This window comes from Panthera tigris, chromosome C1, assembly GCF_018350195.1.
Source record: "Panthera tigris isolate Pti1 chromosome C1, P.tigris_Pti1_mat1.1, whole genome shotgun sequence".
NCBI lineage: Eukaryota > Metazoa > Chordata > Mammalia > Carnivora > Felidae > Panthera > Panthera tigris.
Genome location: NC_056667.1, coordinates 34,275,322 through 34,297,119, shown reverse-complemented (window position 1 = coordinate 34,297,119; position 21,798 = coordinate 34,275,322). Strand labels below are relative to the sequence as shown.

General features: G+C 55.6%; 3 protein-coding genes across 9 annotated transcripts; all 3 read right to left on the bottom strand.

The window, feature by feature from the left end:
* Positions 1–33: 33 nt before the first annotated feature.
* On the bottom strand, positions 34–9,565 carry B4GALT2 (beta-1,4-galactosyltransferase 2). 4 transcript variants are annotated; one of them, XM_042996954.1, is made up of 8 exons: positions 9,373–9,565; positions 8,922–9,078; positions 7,475–7,830; positions 7,029–7,264; positions 4,014–4,204; positions 3,720–3,842; positions 3,504–3,608; positions 34–917 (listed from the first exon to the last, which is right to left on the bottom strand). In XM_042996954.1, the coding sequence occupies exons 2-8, from the start codon at positions 8,954–8,956 to the stop codon at positions 767–769; spliced, it is 1,197 nt and encodes a 398-aa protein (XP_042852888.1). In that variant the 5' UTR covers positions 8,957–9,078; positions 9,373–9,565; the 3' UTR covers positions 34–766. The 4 variants fall into 4 exon arrangements, with proteins under 4 accessions (XP_042852888.1, XP_042852891.1, XP_042852889.1 ...); XM_042996957.1 differs by lacking the exon at positions 8,922–9,078 and having other exon boundaries at positions 9,479–9,565; XM_042996955.1 differs by lacking the exon at positions 8,922–9,078 and having other exon boundaries at positions 9,373–9,564.
* A 1,085-nt stretch (positions 9,566–10,650) lies between these two features.
* ATP6V0B (ATPase H+ transporting V0 subunit b) lies at positions 10,651–14,005 on the bottom strand. 2 transcript variants are annotated; one of them, XM_007077317.3, is made up of 8 exons: positions 13,826–14,005; positions 13,013–13,061; positions 12,715–12,798; positions 12,510–12,587; positions 12,234–12,303; positions 12,061–12,112; positions 11,655–11,845; positions 10,651–10,951 (listed from the first exon to the last, which is right to left on the bottom strand). In XM_007077317.3, exons 1-8 carry the CDS (start codon positions 13,890–13,892, stop codon positions 10,925–10,927), a joined length of 618 nt encoding a protein of 205 aa, XP_007077379.1. In that variant the 5' UTR covers positions 13,893–14,005; the 3' UTR covers positions 10,651–10,924. The 2 variants fall into 2 exon arrangements, with proteins under 2 accessions (XP_007077379.1, XP_042852976.1); XM_042997042.1 differs by lacking the exon at positions 13,826–14,005 and adding an exon at positions 13,357–13,764.
* Positions 14,006–16,367: 2,362 nt separating this feature from the next.
* Positions 16,368–19,559, bottom strand: DPH2 (diphthamide biosynthesis 2). Of its 3 annotated transcripts, none has more exons than XM_007077318.3 (6): positions 19,189–19,559; positions 18,863–18,975; positions 18,384–18,607; positions 17,522–18,205; positions 17,265–17,441; positions 16,368–17,183 (listed from the first exon to the last, which is right to left on the bottom strand). In XM_007077318.3, exons 1-6 carry the CDS (start codon positions 19,333–19,335, stop codon positions 17,059–17,061), a joined length of 1,470 nt encoding a protein of 489 aa, XP_007077380.3. In that variant the 5' UTR covers positions 19,336–19,559; the 3' UTR covers positions 16,368–17,058. The 3 variants fall into 3 exon arrangements, with proteins under 3 accessions (XP_007077380.3, XP_042851950.1, XP_042851949.1); XM_042996016.1 differs by lacking the exon at positions 19,189–19,559 and adding an exon at positions 19,057–19,182; XM_042996015.1 differs by lacking the exon at positions 19,189–19,559 and adding an exon at positions 19,062–19,182.
* Between the last annotated feature and the right edge of the window lie 2,239 nt (positions 19,560–21,798).

Here is a 21,798-nt window from a genome sequence, read left to right as displayed (position 1 = left end):
AGATCCCCAACCCCAAGCAGACAAAGGGGCTGCTCCATTCACGTTTTTTACTAAAGCACCCACACAAGTTTCTGTGCAATGTACAAACAACGAGCCGGCCCTGGGGCTACTGCCTTCTCTCCGAGACAGGGAGGCAAGAACCTGACTGGCTGATCTAAGCCCCGCCTGCCCCGCATGCAAAGCCCAACCCCAAGATCCCGGGCAGCGACACAGCACCCCCTCTGGTCCCCTCCTGGGGCTGCTCCTCAGCAGGGGGCGCACCAGAGTTTGCCCCTACAATGTTGAATGAAAAAGGTTTCCCCTCCCCTGGGAGTACGGGGGATCCTCAGGTCTGAGAATTCCCCCTGGAAGCGACACTGCCCCCTAGTCATACCTCCCACTCTTCCAGGCCCTAGGGGGACTCAAGGGGGGAGAAACTGAGGCACAGAGAGGTGGAGTGACCTAGCCCAGGCCACTCGGTGAGGCAGTGCAGGGGCTGGCCCGACCCTGACGGCGAGGGAGGGCTGGGCTGGGGAGGAAGGGGCAGGAAGAAGGGTTGACCCCAGAGAGGGCCACACTTGAGGGGCTTGCCCAGGTTGGAAGTCCCCCAGAGTAGGTTCTGAAACTTCCAGGTGCAGCTGCAGGGGGGGCCTATTGAAGACCCTCCGGAAACAGAGCCCACAGTCTCAGTCCTGGGAGATCCCCCATAGAGCAACCACCAGCCAGGCTATATAGGTCAGTCCTCTGGCAGGCAATCCTTGGCACTGGGAGCCTTTGTCCATTAGTATCAGCCCCGAGGGGGCCATGATGGGGGCCGCCCAATGTCCACTGTGATATTGGTGAAGAGCGGTTGCCGAGACACCTCCAAGACCTGGTACCGCACTGACCCGATGCCATCCCGCTTCATGGTCAGCTTCGTGTTTTGAATCTTGGTAAACCTAGATAAGATGGAAGTGGGTCCAGATCAGGGTTACCCAGTAAACCCAGTAAACCTAGTATGAGATTTCTGGGCTAAGGCTCAAACCACCCTGGCTTCTTCCAGGGATGACTCCGTTCTCTCACCACCCCCTCTGCCCGTCACCTGCTTGGAGCCCTTTTGCTCTGGCATCTGCCTTCAGAACAGAGATCTTAAACCCTTGAATCCAGAACTGTGACACCCTCACAAATCTCTCTCATCTCAGACTTTTCTTCCAAGCCTTAGACCCAGACATGGGTAACCCACAGGCACCTCAAATGTGATGTGTCTTGTGTCGGGTCATCATCTTCACTCCCCAAGCCCCTCTTCTCTGTGCTATCTTCCCTGTCCCTCACCACTTACTTACTGAGCAGTCCCCAAGTGCCAGGCTCTGCTCTAAGTACCAGAGACACAGCCATGAACAGGACAGTAAGGTTCTTCCTCTCATGGCAAGTCTATTCCACTAGGGAAGACAGGTAACAGACAAGGAACACATCCGGGTGCTAAGGGAAACAGGAGAGGGAGACCAAGATGGCTGCCTTGGAAGGGGTGAACATGTGACACCACACTGACAGCAGGGGAAGAGCATTCGGGCAGAAGTAAGCATATCCTGACCCTAAACTGGGAATGAGAATTTGCACAGCAAGGGGTTAGAGCTTAATGGGCCAAGGGCTTAGGAATAGCATGGAGGCTAGAGCATGTAGAGGCGGGGCTATGTAAGTCAGAGGAAGCAGTTTTTTTATTCTGTGAGTGAGAAGACAGGGATTTTTAGCCCATTGGTGGGGTCGGGTGGGGGTGGGGGGGCAGAGGATGTGAACTGCAGAAGGGCAAGGGGAAACGGAAGCTGGTGAGAGGCCACTGCAGTAGTCCAGACAAAATGACAGAGGCGGTGGAGGGAGAGGTGGATGGGCTCAGATGTGTTTTGGGAATGGCACGGACACGACTTTCTGATGGTTTAGACATGGAGGGTGCGTGAAAGAAGAATCCAGGAGAATGGGATCTGAGGCAAAAGCAACTGGGTGGATGGGACCACCATCCAGAGTTCCTTAAGCCAGAAATGCTGTGCTGTTTTGCCACGTCCTCACCCAAGGCAGATATCACGAACTGATGATGACACCTAGGCCTGAAACAGGACCTAGGCTCCTGGCATGTGCTTCTAGAGCTCTGCTCCCACCCTCATCCCAACTGTTTGGACCTTTCCGGTCCTTCCGAGCTCGGCTTGGATCCCTCTCTGGAGCCATCCCAACACCGAGCACTCTCCCTTGGATGCCCTGCAGCCCCTCTTCTCCCTCCCCCGCTCACCACGTCTGTTATCTGAACTGCTCTTTCATCAGCTCCCCGTGCCCTGTGCTTCATGCTCCTGCCAAATGTCAACCTTCCACTGGTGCTGCAACCGACCTCCCCACTCTTATATCCTGGGTTCAGAACAGAACAAGCCTACTGCTCCATCTGGGGGCACAGCAGGCACACACCTATCACACCCCTGGGCCCGGCGGATTCCTCCAAGCCTGGTCGGCTCCCTTCCTGGCCCACCAGCAGCTCTGCCAGCCCTTCACCTTCTTCAAACTCAAAGGGTGATCCTTTCAAACGCAAATCTCATCCTGCCCGTCCCCTGCTTAAAGCCCTTCTGTGACTCCCCAGTGCCCCTGGGACAAAAGTGAAACTCTCATCTTGGGATATGCGACCCCAAACACCCAGCACTGACCCCTCTACTGTCACTCCCAGCCTTCAGAGATTGTAATACCAGACTTTCAGACTCTCGGCATGTTCACGTTTCAGACTCCTGCAAATGCTATTCCTTTTCAAACTGACCACCTCCACTAGCCTGGTGAAGATAGCACTGTGCCCAAGGCAGGTGTGTGACAAGTACCTATTGAATAAATAACCTTTCCAAGTTCCGAGTTTACCATCACCTCCTCCAGGAGGACTCCCACCATCACTCCCTCTTTCTGCCAGGACAGTACATGCCCTGAACCTTGTGCTGCAACTGCCTGTTTCCCTCCCTGGAATGAACTTCACATGGGATGTCCAGCTGGGACTGGCTCTGGGCCCCCCTCCCACCAAGGTTAAAGCAGTGCCAGGAAGTGCCGGTCTACACTGCATGCGCCCTCAGGTGCTCCTCCCAGCCAGCACCAGACACCAAATATTGCTGCATCCTTGGGGACGGAGCAGCCCACTCCCGTCTCAGAGAGGCCAGCACTATCTTTCCGCGCCCTGCCCCACATCGCTCAGGCCACCTTTATTGGGTCCCCAGGCCCAGGAGCTGTGCCCGGCACCTGCTATCTCTTGTCCCATCTGCTCTGGCACAAGGGAGGTCTGTGAGGACACCGACGGGAATGTAATCTACTCGGTGATGATTTGAGCCCTGCCTTTACATTCCTGTCACCTCTCGGAATCAGGAGGACAGAAGTCTGGAGTGAGGCTGAGCTAGGGGCTAGGGAACAGGAATCAGGGATGTGGGAGTCATCTCTAGGAATCGAGGGTCAGGGGCCTTGGGGAAATATCTGGGGATCAGAGGCGCTGGGGAGTCACTTCTAGGGAGTAAGGGATTAAGGGCACTTGGGGTCACCTCTGCGGGTTGGGCTCGTTATGCTTGTCCCGGTCGTGCTTGATCATGCGGTAGCGGCCTATGCGGATGTCTGGGCGCGAGATCTTCATCCCAGTCAGGGAGATCCTGGGGATGGGGACAGACGGGCTGGAGCAGGCACCAGGAAGGGCAAGGAGCCTCGCCCAGTCTGCGCTGCACCTTCTGCACCCGGTCTACTCCCGCCCCGCCCCTACTCACCGGTTGAAGATGTCGTCATCCTCGCCACCCCAGCCCCAGTACTCGTTGGGGAAGCCATTGATTCTCAGAAACTGGGCTTTACTCAGGCCCGACACACCTCCAAAGTACCCAGCATAAGGCAGCCTGTGGCATGGAAGGGCAGGTGTCAGTGAGAGGCCTGAGGGGATTCCAGAGGGAGGGCCAGAGATGGGGTGGGGGAGAGTGTGCCACAAGGGCCAGAAGCAAGGGGGCGCTGGGTGTGGTGCAGACAGTAGGGATGGGGAGTCTGGGTCCAGTTGAGAAAGGAGCCCTCACCGGAAACCAAACTTGTCCATGGCAATGGCAAAGTGGCGGGGCTGGTCACCACAGCGGTACAGGTTTCGGTCATCCATGGGGACCAGGTCCACGTCACTGAAGATGAAGCAGTCATAGGTGGCATCCTCCTTCAGCGCCTCTAGGAAGCCCACGTTGAGCAGCTTGGCCCGATTGAAGGTGTCCTCACCATGCTGGGGTTGGCGCAGGGGAAAGGTCAGTTCTGGGCCTGTGACTGGCAGGCACCTGCCACTCTACCACTGTCAAGAAGTCCCCAGGGGCCTACTACTACCCTCCGCCCCCGCCCTGCCCTCCGAGTGGATCCCCTAAGTCCAGCTTGTTGTCCTGGACCTGACTTCTAAGGCTTTCCATGACCTGGCTCCAGTCTCCTCTCTAGCTGCTGCCTTCAGACCCCATGGCCCAGCTGTACTATGTTCCTCAGCAGCCCCAGAACATGCCAGGCTTTACTGCCTCAAGGCCTCGGTGTTAGCTCTGGAATGCTCTCCTTCTCTGCTTATCAGGCTTATGTCTGGCAAGGCCTCTCTGATCAAACCTCCCCTCCTCAGCATAATTATTCATTCTTTCCTATGAGCCTCACTTATGCCAGTGTCTGGGTAAACTGTGATTCAGAGCTCTCATTTCACTCCTTTCACCCCTACATTCCAGCACACCCTACAGCCCTGTCCTTGATGCCAGGCATCATCTTTGTGCTGGTGGGAACCTTAGAGAAGAGCAGCCCTGTATCCCTGCTGAGCACAGTCACAAAATGAGATGAACAATGAATGCCCCAAATGACCAGTGTCTAAGGTAAAGAAACAATGGGGACTGAGCCACTAAGTCTCAGCCACCTGCCCCCTCTGGCTCATCTGGATCCACATCCAACTCCCTGGGCAGCCTCTGGGACTGGGACAGGACCTGGCTAGATTCACTGGTCTCCCCAGCAAAATGACAAGCACAGGGTATACAGGCAGCCATGGCCCAGTGAGCCTGGGGGTCCCCTGAGAAATAGGGCTGCAGGGCCAGGCCTCCTTGAGGCTGGGTTCCTGGCCATGCAGGCCCAAGCTCCAAATTCTGGCCAGAGCGAGGAGGATCCCATGGAAGGAGGTGACCCCGAGCCCCTGTCCCAACTCATAAATTACAGACTGGAGCCAGACTGGAGAGGGTGGGCCCTGCTGGAAGAAGAAGAGGAATCCTGACCCCTCCTTCCCACCAGCCAACCTGGGCCTGACGGGGTGGGAGCTGCTCCCCTAAACCACCTAGCCCTGCTTGCTCTCTTTCCTCCCGGCCCTTCACTTCTCTCCTACCAGCCCTTGCAGCAACTCTGTGTTTTCTCCTGGCTCATCGGCTCTCCTTTCTGACCTCTCTCACCAGCCAGGAGCCCTAGGTTTCTCCCACGCAGCTCATAAGCACGCTCAATTTTACCCCATCTGAAAAATAAACCTCTCTCTAGCCACCGCCCTACCTTTGCCTTCCCTTCTCAGCAGAGTAGTTTTTTAAAGAGTTGTCTCCAATTGGCTATTTCCATTTTGTCAAATCTGATTCCTTCTTCAACCCACTGCAATCTGCTTCCGCCCCCACCATGCCCCTGAAATGGCTCTCGCTGGGCCCACCTTGTTGCTAAATCCACTGGACGCTTCTTAGTCCACATCCTCACTCCCCCGGCAATACTCACGTAGCCACCATGCTTCCTTCTGGACACTTATTCCTGGGCCTCTGGGACACCACACTCTCCAGGGGCTCCTTGAACATTTCTGGCCAACCTTCACAGCCTCTGTGGCACTGTCCCTTTCTCCACCCGTCCCTTACATACTGGTTTTCTCCTCTCGGGTCCCATGCTCCCTGGGCAGGTTGGATGTTGTTGGGTTTTAAGGACCATGTGCATGCTGGTGGCTCCCAGATCCCTCTCTGCACCTCAGGCCTCACTCCTGGTCCAACTGCCTCCTGAACATTCCTCTCATACTTCACCCAGACACTCAAACTCATCACATGCAAAAAAGAATTCAGAGTCATGTTATCCCCCAGACTGGCCCAGCTCCTGTGCTCCCATCTCACTCACAGGTGCAGCCAAGCACCTGGCAAACAGCCAAGAAGAAACCCTCGAGGTGCCCTGGCAGAGCAATCTTCCCACTAAGAAACGTACACACCACTCCCTGTTTAGAACCTTCCAGTGGTGCCCCATTACCTGGGGCTCAATTGCTTCACATGCCTCCAGAGACCCTTCTGGATTTGGCCTCCACCAGCAACTCCAGCATCATCTTCGCTACCCACCCTACACGTTGGACTCCACACCTCAGCCAACAGTTCCCGAACACACGAGACCCATTCTCTCACTGGGGCCTGGGGCCTCCAGTCTGTCTGTTGGCTGATGCCTGTTCATCCCTCAGGGCTGGACAAGGCCTCTATGTGCTCCCACAGCGCCCTGCTCCAACTCATCTCACACCATCTTCCTGGAGTCTACAGAGATCCAAGTCCAAGTATGGGAGTCCCAAGTATGGGAAGGAGGACCTGATCGCATCCTCCCCAGACCCCAGCAGCCAGCCCCAGCGAGGCCCATGGGAAGGCTTAGACACTAAGCTGAGTTCCCGGGCCTCTGCTATGGCCTTGGCCCTGATGCAGACTCCATTTCTCTTTCAGGGTCTAACTCTCCCTCTCCTGGGGCTCCTCCACATCTCCTCACAGCCAGCAGACCCTACATTTCCACCTCCATGGGGCGGGGCCTGTCAACCGTAGACAACAGGGCTCATCCCCATTGAGGCCATGCACACGCCTGTCAGTGTGCGTGCCAACATTCGCACGCGCACACTCCTCTTCACACACACGCAAACCTTCCTGTGTGTGCATGGGCGTACACGTAGCCCCAGGCGTACATCCACGGCTCCACACAACCATAGGCAGACAAGAACCCACGGATGCCCCCAACCCCACGGATGCCCCACAAGGCACGTGGGTCCCCACACCTACAGGTGCTTATGGGTTCCCTGGTGGCTGGTGCGCGGCCTGGGGCCACAGGAAGCACACCTGGTTGATGACGTAGACGCCATAGCGCAGCCGCTGTCGCCTCAGGATGGGGTGCAGGTAGTGGAGCCAGTAGCGTAGGTGGTGCTCCCGGTGTCGAAAGGGGATGATGACTGCCACTGTCTGGGCGGGCGTGCAGTCAGGTGGCGTATAGCGGCCGCCCAGAAGCACGCCTGGGTTCTCCCTCTGCACCCGCTCCAGTGGCATGGGTGAGGTGAACTCAATCAGCAGTCGGCCCACTGCAGGCAGGATGGTAGCGGGAATCAGGCCTTCATCAGAATCCAGGGACACCAGCCCTCTCCCGCAGCCCAGGGGTGGGCAAGGGAACCCCAGGAACAGCCCTCTGGCGACAGACCCGGAGCCCCAGCGCTCCCATGGGTCATTCTCCAAATCAAAATGGTCAGGTCTTCTGCCCACCCCAATAGGCAGGCCCCACCCTGCAGGCTCACCAAGACCAGGCGGCGAGTCAGGACAGGGAGGCAGGATGGGAGCCGTGGGGCCTGGCCGGGCACTGGGAGCCTCAGGAAGCCCCGAGCTGGGGGCAGTGGCGTTGGGCCGAGAGAAGTTGGTGCTGCTGCTGGCAGCTGGGTGGAGGGCACGGGCAGGGCCCCGAGCACTGAAGCGGCTGAAGAAGGCCAGGTGCTGGGCGTAGACGTCAAAGTAGAGGATGACGGCCACAAGAAAGTGCAGCAGGCAGAGAAGGAGCACAGCCTTGCACACGCGCTCCAGCGTCCCCCCCAGCAGTCTGCTCATCCCGCAGGCGGCCGCCGGCCCGCCCGATGGGCCCGGGCATCCGGCTGCCGGCCTGCACAGGGGGAAGAGAGAAACAGACCCAGAAGGTCAGGGCCCTGTGGGCAAGGCTACCCACCCCTCTCCCGCCCGCTGCTCACACTCACGGATCCACATCCTCACACTTACCTGCTCGTACCCTGTGATACTCACGGGCTCACATTCTACCTGCAAACAGATACACAGACACGGTCCCTGGCAACTCACTACTCACACATCCTCACACACCTGAGTACTAACCCACATAGGTGTACATTCGTTGTCCTTGCGGACACGCATACACACAAGCACAGCCTCATGCACTCTCACACTCAGGTGCACGCCCTTACCGTATGTCTTGACACACACTCCCATGTGTTCTCAGAAACACGGACACATGACTTCTAGTCACACTGGTTCATACCTCAACACGGAAACACGTTTATCTGCAGACCCGTATGTGTACCTGCGCCCCCAGAGGACAACACCCCACAGGGTAGCATCCTCAACCCAGGACTCGTGGTCTGGGGAAGGGAGACCATTTATTGAGTACCCACCATGCAAGGGGGCTTAGTACTCACGACATCAGTTAGTCTTCCCAGAAGCATGGTGGGCAGTGGTTGGGTTGGATAGGTACCAGTGGCAAGTAGGCCGGGCCAACTAGGACCAGGCTGGGAAGTGGCCCTCAGCATCCAGGAGGCCCAAATACGAACGAGATGTTTATGGGCTCCCTTCCGTCCGGAGCACGAGGTCAAAATACAGGGTGGGGCATGAGACACCCCTCCTCTAAGACCTCAAGGATTGGGATGAACTTTCTGGCGCCTGCGCAGCACTGCTCGTGCTGATTCCCAGAAGAAGGAACATATGGGCCCTGGAGGTGGGTCCAGCACCAGCAGGCAGGAAAGGGTCTGCCTGGGCCACAGCTCCAGCTGCGGTTCCAACAGAGCACCAACACTTCTGGCAATGCTTCAGGAAGCAGGCTGAGTCTCACAGATACCCAGCAGCACACAACCACAGATACCTGAGTCCCAGCTAAAGTCACCTGCACTCAGGACACACAGAGAACTACATATAGAGTCACAGACACACCCCAGCGACAGTAACAGTAACGCAGAGTCACACACTCACAAACAAAGCCGCTGCTCCTCGATGTACACAGCCATGCATGCAGGCTCCCCGGCAGCTCAGACGCCCGGCCCCACGTGCAAACATTCCCACCCCTCCCTCCCGGGCAGGGGTTCTGGGTCAGGCTGGCGGCCAGGCTGCGAGGTGCGCTTGGGCGGGGCTGGAAGACAGAGCGGCCTGAACACGTGGCTCCCGGGACGGGGGAGGCAGCGAAGACCGGGTGGGTGTGGAGCCGGGGCGGGGGGCGGGGGGGGGGGCGTGGATGGGGGGCGGGGGCCGAGCCAAGGGGGAAACGTGAGTGGAGCGCCTCCCCGAGCCACGAGGCCGGGGCGAGCGAGGACAATAAGGGAGGCTGGCAGGGGGCGGGCAGAAGAGTCCGGGGGGAGCCGAGGGGGAGGGGTGGGGGTGGGGTGGGGAAACGCCAGGCCGGGGTCTGACCGCCGGCGCCTCTCACCGGCTCCTGGGCGGGGATCGCGGGGCCGCGCTCTGGGCGCTCCTGGCGGGGCCGGGTCTGGAATGTCGGGGCCCTGGGCTGGGGGCCGCGCGCGCACCCCTCTCACCCGGCGCTCGGGGCTCAGCAGGGGGTGCCGCTCCTGCTCGGGCTGGGTTCCCGGCTCCCGCGGCTGCGGACGGCTCCGTCCCCCATGGCCCGGCCCCGCCGCCTCCCGCCGCCCGGTCAGCGGCCCCTGCGGCCCCCGGGCCGCCTCCCGCCGCCGCCGCGGGCCATGGAGCCGAGCCGCCCCGGGGGGCAGGGCGGGGCCGGGCGGCCGGGCAGACCCACGGACCCGAGGACCGATGGACCACAGCGCCGCCGCCTCCCTCCCGCGCTACGGCGCCTCGGAGGGGCAGGCCCGGCCGGCGCGCCCGCGCGCGCGCCCCCGCGGCCCCCGCCTCCAGCGCGCCCGCACCCGCCGCGCGCCTCCGCCACCCGCCCCTCCCGCCGGCGGCCAAGCGCGGCGGAGCGAGGGGCCGGGGGTGGCGAGGGACCGGAGAGGGGCGGACATCGGTAAGGTCACTCCAGAGGTTGGATTCGGGGCCTGGATGGGGCGGTGTGGGTGGGTCAAACCCATTTCGGGGTGGGTGTGGGCTGGAGCTCGAACTCCGCCGAAGAAGGGGGCCTGGAAGTTAGGCGACACAAACAGGGAGGTTAGGGATTTGTCAATTCATGGATAGGAACAGGATTAAAGGCCCGCCAGCTGGGCAGGACCCCTAAAGGCGAGGACAGACGTGTGTGGCAGGGGCTTCTAGGGTAACAGGAGGTTGGTTAAGAGACTGCACGGAAGTGGGAGGAACTGGACAGGGCCCTGGGAACAAGGATTCAAATTTGTTACTGGCAGGGGATGGCACGGGGATAGGCAGAGGCAAATGAATGGGCTCCAAGCTCCAGAGGGGTAGAGGGTGATGGATGCCGGAGGGTAGAGCCAGGTAAGCAGATGGCTCATCTGGGCTTAGACAAAACCTTGAAGACATGGGACTAAGGACAGACCCTTCCCCTGCACAATCACCTGGGTCCATATCCCCAGACTCCCTTGTTCCTTTTAGTAAGGATGTTCAGGGCTAGAGTCCTTAGCCCAGCACCATACCTCCCCACCCAGGAACTAGTTCTGTCCAGAGTAGAGACTATGTATGAGCCAGAAAAGTGCCAAGAGGCTGACATTAGGTTGAGGCCTACAGGCCCGTTTACCCTCCCTCCCTGAAAGAAAGTAGCAAAGGAAGGCAACAGAGGCGGCACTGACCCAGACAAATACCACGTTTATTTCACAAACACCAGGAAAATGGGTTAGGGGTGGAGGTGGGACACAGGTGCACAGCTGCACACGGTCATCAGTGACCCACTTCCCACACTGAGGCTCCAGCCAGGCAGTGCTTCCGAGTTGACAAACAAGTGAGTGCAGGGAGGGCTCTTGAACACAAGCCCCCTGAAAGGCCAAGGATGACAGCTCCAGCTGTCCCAGGAAAACCACAAATAAATAAGAGTGGGACACAGCCCCACCCATACAGATCATCTAGTCACCCATCTTCACTCTCGAGGTCTGCAAAAGAAGAACAGGAGAAATCAGACAGAGGCAGAGCAATAGATAAAACAGTGACAAATGACAGATCAGGCCTAGCAAACCCATGGCAGAATGGACAGACCACAACAGATGGATGACTAGACCAGGATGGGCATGCTGTGACAAACACAGATGAACAAGGACAGTCAGACAACCACAGAGTTAGGCGTGGGACAGAGAGATGGAGAGAAGTGGCATATGGACAGGACCAGTCACCAAGAGTCAACCCAGCTAAGCACTCAGTCACATTCAGACCATCAGGCTGATCCTTAGCCACGCTCACACACTGTCAAAGACAAGACGCACACAATTCAGACATGCTGTCCTACTGACAGCATACATACACACAAGCCCTGAGAAACATAGTCAAACACACCAAGACAGACTGACACACAGCCAAGATCCCAACCCAGTCTAGACTACAAATAGACAAAAAAATAACAGAACAGAAAGACTCAATGAAAGACAAAGACACAAAGCAGCAGGGAAATAAACATTACAGTTATCAATGATACCAGATTAGAAAGCTTCAAACAGAGAAACCAAAAAATGGGAATGAAATGGGGGGAGCTATTCAGGGGTTCTATGGTTATAGAGGGAAAGGGAGCACCGTGGCTCCTCTGGAAGGAGAATGAGTCTGGATTGGGGACAAGGACACAGGTTCCCCCACGGGATTCATCACCTGAAGGATTGCAACAATGACCCCAAAGAGGCCAATGGCACTGCCAAAGATCTCCACGATGAGAATCTTTACAAAGAGGCTGGGGTTCTGTGCATCAGCCAGGGCAGCTCCACTGCCCACGATGCCCACGCAGACTCCACAGAAGAGATTAGACAGGCCCACTGTGAGGCCTGCCCCAAACATGGAGTAGCCTGGGGGGATGGAAAGAGAGTATTGAGGCCAAGCCAGGCACAAGGGGAGAGGAAGACAAGGGCCCAAGATGGACTAATGGGGCCAGTCACCACCCCAACTCGGCAAAGCAGGCCAAACAAAGTGAGAGACTATTGAAATAAGTCTAAGCTGGGCCATGGAAGGGGGGGAAACAGACATGAAGCCCCAGCTTTTTTTCCTTCACACATCCACCTACCTGCATGGTAGTTTCGATGTCCAATGGCCTGGGGGTCAGTGGCACTGAAAGGCTGTGGGAGACAGAAAAGTAATCCGAAACCACTCCTTATGCCACTCCCCCTCCCTCAATATCACTAAGCATTGTACCCAACACACTGGAATAGATGCCCACCCTACCCTGGTTCTCCATACCTCAGCCATGTTGCTAATCACAATTGCCATGATGATGCCATAGATGGCCACAGCCTCACAGAAGATGATGCTGGTAGTGGTAGTGGTGGGCATGGGGATGGAGAGGAGAAAATAAGAAAGAAACCAACCTTCGTCCCCAGAGAGTCCCCAGCCACCATTTCCCCCACTGATACCCCACCCCATTGGGGGCTGGTCAGGAGCAGCATGTCAGATCAAACAAATATGCAGCTCACAATGCAGCTGGTTCTGACAACCATCCGAAGGCCCTACACTTACCTGACCAGGTTCTTGGTCTTGATCCTGGGGGCCTTCACCCCTCCCCCAATGATAGAAGAGCCAGTAATATAGATGCCCCTGGTGGAAGGATAAGAAACTGATGAGCAGAGCCCAAGCTTGTCACTGACCCCAGGATGACTAAGGACCCAATGACCACCTGCTATGACTCAGCCCCTCCCCCCAGTCCCACCACCCCAACACTCACCATGCTGCCCCAACCACAGACAGGGAGATAGCCAGACCAATGCCCAAGTTTGACCACATGAAGGGGGAAGTCTCAGTCAGGAACCTGGTGTGGAAACAGGGAGGAAAGCAATTTCAGCCCCAGTGGAGAAGTGGGCACGAAATCCAGCCCCCAACCCCCATGTTGGGACAAAACATTTCATATCTCCCAAAGGTCCATATCGCAGGTAGCTGGGGATGGGGGGGAGTAGAGGCCTTAGGTCAGAGAGGAAAGGCTGCAGAAAAGCTCCTAGGGGAATCCTCTCCCTGCCCTCCCTTACCATGCCACATCAAAGCGGAAACCCAAGTCAAAAATGGTGTAGCAGATACCTGCAGCAGGGAGAGAAAAAAAAGGGGGGGGGGGGGTTAGAGACGGCTCTCCAAAGAGAAGCTTCTCAACTTAGACAAGAAATTGCTGCCCGGCTGATGTGCCATCTCCTCGAAGGTCTGCCTACACCTAGGTCAAGGGAGAGTCCTCAAGCTGGCTTTCGTGTCAAAGCGCGGCTATCTATTCAAATCCCTCTGCTCAGGCCTCCATTTTCTGCCACTCCCTCAGTACCATATCCCCCCGCCCGGTGACTCCTCCTCCCAGACCAAGTCCCTCCACTGGCAGCTACTGGCAGACCTGGACACTCTGGAGAAAAGAAGGGAGCAGAAGCTCTGGCCGAGAACACCAGATTCCACCAGCCCAGTCTGAGCCGCTGTTTACCCAACAAGCTGTGGGTGGGGGAGGGCAAAACGACCGGGAAAAGAGGAACTGGAACAGTCGGCTCGTGACCCAAGCAGGACCATCAGGAGCAAGCGAGGGGCGGCAGCAGTGAGACGGGGGGAGGAGGTGGTAGTGACCGAGAGGGACCGGGGCTGCTCTCGCGGCCCCTACCTCCCACCGCCCGCGCCCCTCCTTCAAGGAGCTGGTGATCTGGGTCTCCTCTGTCAGGGTCAGAAGCCCCAACAGGCATGAGGCAAGTCCTCGAGCCTCAGGCACAGGGCCAGCATAGGGGCCCAGCATTCCCGGGACTCCACTTCTCCCTCTGGGCTCTAACCCCACCAGCTCGGACTGGATGTCGGCCCCGCCCGCCAGGGCCCGGCCTCACCCACGACGAGCATGCAGGCCCAAAAGGCCACGAAGACCCCGGAGTAGAGCAGCGCTAGCCCCGTCATGGCGGCAACGACGGCGGGGCTCGGGTCCGTGGGGCCACTGCTAAACCCGCGTCCCTGCGTCCACCGTCCGCCCCGCAGTCTGTCCGCCCGCCCCGCAGCGTCACCTGACTTATCCACGTGACGCGCCCGCACCACGTGACCCCGCGCCGCGTCGCCTCCCGTCTAGGACTTGGCGACGCCGGAACTGCAAGCGCTAAGGATTGTGGTTGTTGTAGTCTTGCGCTTCGGAAGAGGCTCTGGCGTCATTAGTACCTCGACCTCTAGGTGGTCCCTGTCGCGTCTCTCCAAATCTGCGCCTCCTCAGCCCTGACATTCAGTCCCAGATCGGCCCACCAGCCCTGCAATACACCGGAGCCTGCTCTTGAGCCTCCCTAGCTTAGCCTCCAAGCCATTGCTTGGATCCCCTGGGCCCCCTCCCTTGTCGTCCTACCCAGTTCCGTGAGAGTGTCATGCTTTCTCACCTTGCTCATGCTTTCTTCTGCCTGGAGCACTCTTCTTCGTGCTCATCCCGTTGCCCAGCTAACACCTACTGGTCCCCGGAAAGCCCTGTCAGGAAGCCTTCCCTAACCCAGAGGCAGGGTGATAACCTGCTCTGGGCTTCCCGGTTGCCCTGGTGATCCTTACGAAACTTCAGATCATGTCACTCTTTGGTTTAAAATGCCATTTCACTTGGAATAAAAGCCACAGTCCTTATAATGGCCCACTAGGCCTCTCCCAGTGCGGCTTCCCATGCCCCTTACCTGACTTCATCTAATATTCTTCCACTAACTGCTTTTCCTTGAACATACCAGCCATACCCCCAGTACATCACCCTTGCACTTGTTCTCTGGTCTACTTATCCACGTGGTCCACTCCATAACTTCCTTTTGGTCTTTGTCACATTCTTCAAAATGCCTTCCCTAACTATCTTGCTGAATATTGCAACCCACTCTTCCTTACACCCCTTCCCAGCTTTATAGTTCCCCATAGTACTTATCACCATCTGGCATGCCAATTACTTTATTTTGTTCATCTCTTCCCCCCCCCCCCACACCCCGCCCCATGAGAATGTAAGCAGTATGAAAGGGTTTTTGAGCTTACTGCTGTATTCCCAGTGCCTAGCACACTCCATACATTATTTGTAGAATACACGATTGGTGCCCACCTTGTCTGTTGCCATGGTCCTTTTACAGATCTGCCTCTACCAGTAGACCAGGCACTCCCTGAGGGCAAGGACCTCATCTCCCTGTTCACCTGCTTCTTTAACTAACTTTGGACAATGCCAGCATACCACGCTTCTCTGCAAATGTGGGGAATGAAGAAGTGTCCACAGGGGCTTCCCTCCTTATAGATGGTACTGTTTCACTGTGTGGCAATTGCTTACTTAACTGCCTCTCTTCCCAATTCCACTATGAGGACAGGAATCCAGTCAAATACAATTCAGACCTTCAGGACCTGTAGTGTTTGACGAATAAAAATAAACAGGAGAAAAAGTATCTAGTTTATTCAAGTTTCTGTGATTTCCCTGAGAAACAAATTAGTCATTGTAGACCAGCACTGTCCAAAAGAACTTCCTGCAATAATGGAAATGTCCTGTAGCTACACGGTCCTCTCATGTGACTAAATAAGCACTGAAATGTACTTGTTTTTATATAATATTCTATTTTTTTTTAACATTTATTCATTTTTGACAGAGACACAGCACAAATAGGGGAGAGGCAGAGAGAGATGGAGACACAAAATGTGCAGCCTCCAGGCTCTGAGCTGTCAGCACAGAGCCTGACATGGGGCTCAAACCCACAAGCCGTGAGATCACGACCTAAGCCAAAGTCAGACACCTAGCCGACTGAGCCACCCAGGTGCCCCTATATAATGTTTTATAATATGCTTGTTATAAATAAATAAAACCTGCATTTTAATTTATTTTACTTACTTTTATTTTTATTTTTTTAATTTGTTTTTTAAAGGTTTATTTATTTATTTAAAAAAAAATTTTTTTTTAACGTTTATTTATTTTTGAGACAGAGAGACAGAGCATGAACGGGGGAGGGTCAGAGAGAGGGAGACACAGAATCTGAAACAGGCTCCAGGCTCTGAGCTGTCAGCACAGAGCCCGACGCGGGGCTCGAACTCACGGACCGCGAGATCATGACCTGAGCCGAAGTCAGCCGCTTAACCGACTGAGCCACCCAGGCGCCCCAAGGTTTATTTATTTTTGAGAGAGAGAGAAGGAGTCAGAGCATGAGTCAGGGAGGGGCAGACACAGACACACAGAATCTGAAATAGGCTCCAGGCTCTGAGCTGTCAGCACAGAGCCCCATGTGGGGCTCGAACCCATGAACTGTGAGATCATGACTTGAGCTGAAGCAGGATGCTTAACCGACTAAGCCACCCCGGTGCCCCTATTTATTTTACTTAGTTTTAAAGTTTATTTTTAGTAATCTCTACATTCAACACAAGGCTCGAACTCACAACCCTGAGAGATCAAGAGTCTCATGCTCTTCTGACTGAGCCAGCCAGGCACCTTAAGAAACTGAGTTTTTAATTTTAACTAGTTTAAGTTCATGTTTAAATAGCCATACGTGTCTAGCAGTTGCTTTATTGGACAACACAGGTCTAGACCAGTGGTTCTCAGCGAGGGACAGTTTTGCCCCACAGGAGACATTTGTCAATGTCTGGAGCCATTTTTGGTTATCACAATTGAAGAAGGGTATGTTAGGGGCATCTAGTGGGCAGAAGCCAGAGATAATGCTAAACATCCTATAACGTAAGGATAGCCCCTCACAGCAACGAATTATCTGACCCAAATTTGTCAATAGTACCAAAGTTGAGAAACCCTGGTCTAGACCACCTGGAACCTTTGACAAGGGTAGAACCTCAATTGCACACCAGAAACTGGGACTGGCCAGAGGTCCTGGGCTGTTCCCAGGAGGACAGACGGACCCATAAGACTTCAGGAAACCCCAAGTCAGTCCCCATCAGTTCAACAGACATTTATTAAACCGCTATATGCTAAGCCTCATGCCAGTGCCACAACAGGACAGAGCTGGGTCCCCTTCTTCAGTGAGGGGCTGTCTGTCCTTCCCTGCATCAAGGATCCAGGCAGAGGAGTGGGGTTGATGCAGGGAGTATTAAAGGTCTTTGCAGCAATTCTTCAGCCCATCTGTGTCTCTGGCCCCACATGGTATCAGCTGCCTCCCTCATCCTCATAGGCGATGGCAATCCCTCGTCTTCCACTCACAGCTCCTGTCACCGGTGTCTGACCCAGACGGGGTTGCAGCCCCTGCCAGCTCCGGGAACTAAGGAATGAAGCTGCAGAGAGAGGGGACTGAGGCCAAGTGGGCTGAATTTGGGGAAAGAGTTCAGCTGGGAGCAGAGACTTGGCACACTTACCTGCAGGGCTGCTCTCAGCCAGCTCCAGCTGGGGCCGCAAGGTCAGGGCCAAGCATCCAGGATCATTTGATGGCTTCCAGACAGGTGGGGGTCGGAGTTCCCCAGTAATGAGTGACACATCTGGGGTGTCCCACAGTTCTGAGTCAGGTGGTGGGAGGGGCACGTGGAAGGGAGAGCCTGGAGGGAGAAAGAGGATCCATACCGGCCCAATTCCATGCCCCAAGTGGTTCCAGCTCAGGCAGTACCCCACCACTCACCAGGCAATAAATCCGCGTAATGTGTGAGGTAGGGAGCCAGGCCTGAAGGTGGCCAGGCAGGGTTGCAGGCAGCCTCCAGCTCACATGGTGCCAATACAGGCCGGAAGAAGCCACCAGAAGGTTGTGGAGCTAGAGCACCAAGAGGGCAGGCCAATAGCACAAAGACATCCATTTCAGGAAAGTTGGCAAGCTTAGGAGGTGTGGGCCGCCCCAGGGCCAACACATAGCTACGCTTGCCTGCAGCCTGAGCCAGGTTCCGCAAGTGTGACAATGCTTCACGGTGTCGGGCCACACCCAAAGTACCTGCCAACAGCCCCACCACTCGGGCATCTCTGGCCCTCTCTACCAGGTAGTGTCTACGTGCCCTTAGCCGTCCAGCCCGGACACCTTCATCCTGAGTCTGCCCTGTGTCCGGGCAGCAGGTGAAGAACGGCTGCCCTGGTGCCCAGCCCAAGAGCAACCGGCTCAGGTCTGGGTCAAGGTCAAGGTCAGTGCTGGCTTCAGAGCCCCCCACATAAAAGGCACCATATTCTTCCAGACACCTCCCTGGAGCCAGGGGAAAGCGGCGCCCAAAACGCTCCAGGGGCTCAGGTTCTGGACTGCAGGAACCCACTGGCAAGGGAAGAGCTGGGCTGGAGACAAGCAGGTCCAGGTACCGTGGGCGCAGGAGAGTGGCCAAGGCCTCTGGAAGAAAGGGGTGGTGTCAGGAACCCTTTCATCCTCAAAAGGCTGAATGTGACCCAAAAGCAAAGAATGGGATCAAGGCCATATCGAGAGCTCTACAGGAATGTACTGAAATGGGGCTATCAAGGCACTAAGCAGTTGGTCCACCCTTCCTGCATGCACAGGCAAAAACGCTCACCCAGGGCATGGGCACAGGCTGGCTCACTTAGCAGCACCACAGGCGCTTTGGGGTCTGGGTTCTGGGCCTCAAAGGCCTTGGCGCAGAGCTCCAAGTGCACAGAACGTTGACCAAGGACGAAGGCCACAGGCAGTGGGCGAGCTGGAGGGCTTAAGCAGGCAGGGCCAAAATGTACAAGGGCCTGAGCTCCAGCTTGCTCAGCACCCAGTACATCCACACAGCAGCTGCAGGAAAGATACCATTAGTGAGAAGACTTCTCATCAGGAAAAGCTGCCTTTCATGGGAAATGTGGCCACTGAAGAAAATAATGTTATGAAAAGAAGACACTGTCATTGAGGGGAGGAAGTATCAGGAGAGGAGGAATCATCATCAAGGAAAAACACAGCCGCTGGGGGCAGACACTGTCCTAGGGGGGAAACACCATGAGCCCTGCATCAGTAGACCTACACCACCCTCAATCTTCAAGCTCAAATTCACACCTGCCATAAGCTGTGTCGCCCAGAATGAACATCTTCGACCCTGTGGTCTCCTCCAGTCGTGCAGCCACGGCCCCAGCATCTCCCAATAGCTGGTCAGGGAACTGCAAGGCCACCTGTAAGCATAAGCCATGGAGTCATGAACAACCTCTCCTCCACCGAGGGCCTCTTAAGGAAAACCTTCCAAGAGTTCCTACCTGACCTTCAAAGCCCCTCCTCCCAGAGGAGCAACTCCTCCCGCACCTCCATCCTCACAAAATTACACCAAGATCCCGATCTTCTGGGCGACCCATCCAGAGGTGAGCCACCCCTCCCCAATCTGCCCTTACCCGCTGACACTCTAGGTCGCGGACAAATCCAGCGACTCGCTCCAGCTCGTACACGCGGTCCAGGTCCGCGACAGGAGTGAGCACTCCGGCAGCGCCCGCCTCTCGCAGCAGCGCTGCCTCCGCGGGGCTGCTGAACGTAGACTCCATGAGGTACAGCTTGGGTGGCAGAAAGCAGCAGGGACCTCCCTCGGTCAGCCTCAGGCACCGCGTCCTCAAAAGCAACCCCCAAAGAGTCAGAGTCACTTGGTGGGGACGGTGGGGCTGGGAAATCAGTGCGCAGCCCTTGAACCATCCCTCCACCCCTCCAAATTCAAGTTTCTCCGTTACACCACTACACACGGACCAACGAGGGAATTACTTCCGGGTTTTTGAGGCGGGGCTGGTGGTAGTTTTACCAATCAAACTAGCACGGCTCCCGCCCTCCAATCCTCGCCAGGCCGCCCACAGAGAACCAATAATCTGTCTCAGAGCCCCAGGCAATCGGTACTACCTCAGAAGGCGCGGGGCCTTGTGGGTATTGTAGTTCCCCTGGACCGCCTCTCCAGGCATTCGCTTTCCGTTCCCAAACCGCCAGCAGAGCTCAGAAAAACCGACCCCTAAGGGCGCCTGGTTGGCTCAGTTGGTGCAGCATGCGACCCCTGATCTCAGGGTCGTGAGTTTGAGCCCCACGTTGGGTGTAGAGATTAAATAAACTTAAAAAAAAAAAAAAGCAACTCCCTGAAAATACTCCAGTTTGAGCAGAACTTCATGTGCATTCTATCATTTGGGAGGTGACATTGCCTAATTTTCAACTCAGGTGCGGGGCTGTCTGGGTTTGAATATTGTGCTCTGCCATTACTTCTTACTCAACGTGTCTGTCACTGTTTCCTCATCCCCAAGATGGGGGTTGTAACAATAGCACTCCTGATAGGATTGCTGGATCAAATGAGTTTAGATATAAAACTTTATGAAGTAGTCCTTTGCATATCATATATACTGAAAGCATTTGCTGTTATCCTCACAGCAGTCTGTCAATCAGGCAAATATTGAGCACTTACTGTTCAGGCACTACATTCTTAGCATTTACAGCCTTTGGAGTCAGAATTGTCCCAGGAGTGCTTGGCTGGCTCTACCCAGTTGGTAGCGTGTGCAACTACTGATCTCAGGGTTGTGAGTTTGAGCCCCATGGTGGGTGTAGAGTACTTAAAAAAAAATTTGTCCCATTTTACAGATGAGGAAACTGAAGTTCTGGTAAGACACAGCAAATCAGTGGCACAATCAATATCAAAACCAGGTCTGACTTCAGGAACTAGGCTTTAGCCCCCTCAGTCTCTTAGCTTATATATGCTACATTTGATCATGGGTGGTGGGGGAGGAAGAAGACACCTAGACACCATGCAGTAGGAGAAAAGGACTAAAAGAAGCATCCCCACATATTCTAGAAATGAGAAATTATGAATGTAATTTTGAATTATGAATGTAATACGAATTGTGAATGTAATAATGTGAGAATGGGACTGAGGAGGGATAGAAGAAAAGGAACAGAGTGGCCTCAGGGGATGGTACATGTAAGGGGGATGGATGCTGGCTGGCATTGGGAGAGATCGAAGAGAGATGTAGAATGGAAGACACAGAATTCATGCAAAGATTGGGAAAAGGACAGGGGAAGGAGTGAGATGAACAGGGGGGTAACCAGTTCTGTCACCTCCAAGGAGACTCAAGGTTCAGGAATGGAAATGGGGAGATCCAAGTCCTGCTCTTCAGATCTTACTGAGGGGAAGCCTGGGGTGTCTAAGAGACAGCAGGGGTGAAACTATGGCTGAGAGACAGAAAGTAAGGGACACCTACCAAGGGAGGAGAGCAACAGCCGCCGGGGAGCTGTCCCTGGTCCTGACTCAGCCCTGACCATCAAGATTTGGTCAGGTAGCACAGAGGTGGGAAGCTCCAGGTGTGAAGACAGCTTGAGGCCCTGCATTCCTCTTCCTCAGGGGCCTGCCATGCTTCCTCCTACACATGCTCAGCTCCACTTTCTATACCTTTCCTCAACCTTGTGCAAGTGTGGCCTCCATAACCCCATACAAGAAACCTATCCTGGGACTTAAAACCACTCTCCATTTCTTCCCTCCTAGTTGGACCCCACCCCACCTCACTTGCAGCTGAAAGCCCCAAGTCCTCTACCTGGGAAACCCTCCAGTCCCATCAGAAGTGAAAGTTCCTCTGAGCAGCCTTCCCTCACTGGTCCCATTCTCCCAGCTAAACATGGTAGCTATGGACTAGATCAGCCCTTGTTCAGACAGAACAAAGCAAGGCAGAACTAGAGGGCTAGTACTCAGCATTGCTGATTAAATAAATGTATGCATGCATGAATGCTGGGACTAATTTAATGGGTGGCAGTGGGCCGTGGGGAGGTTGCTGATACTACTGCAGGCCCACCCCAACCCAAGAGCAACAGCAGTATTATGTATGGCTCCAACCTAGGAGGCTTGGCTACAGCGGAGCACTTCCACTCTAGGAGCTAGAAGTTGGCCCCCAACTCCCTAATAAGGCCTGGATCCAAACATCCTCCCATCCTTCCCCAGGCCTTTGCCCAGTTAGGTGGTGGTGGCAGAAAAAAGGAAGCAGAGACAGCAA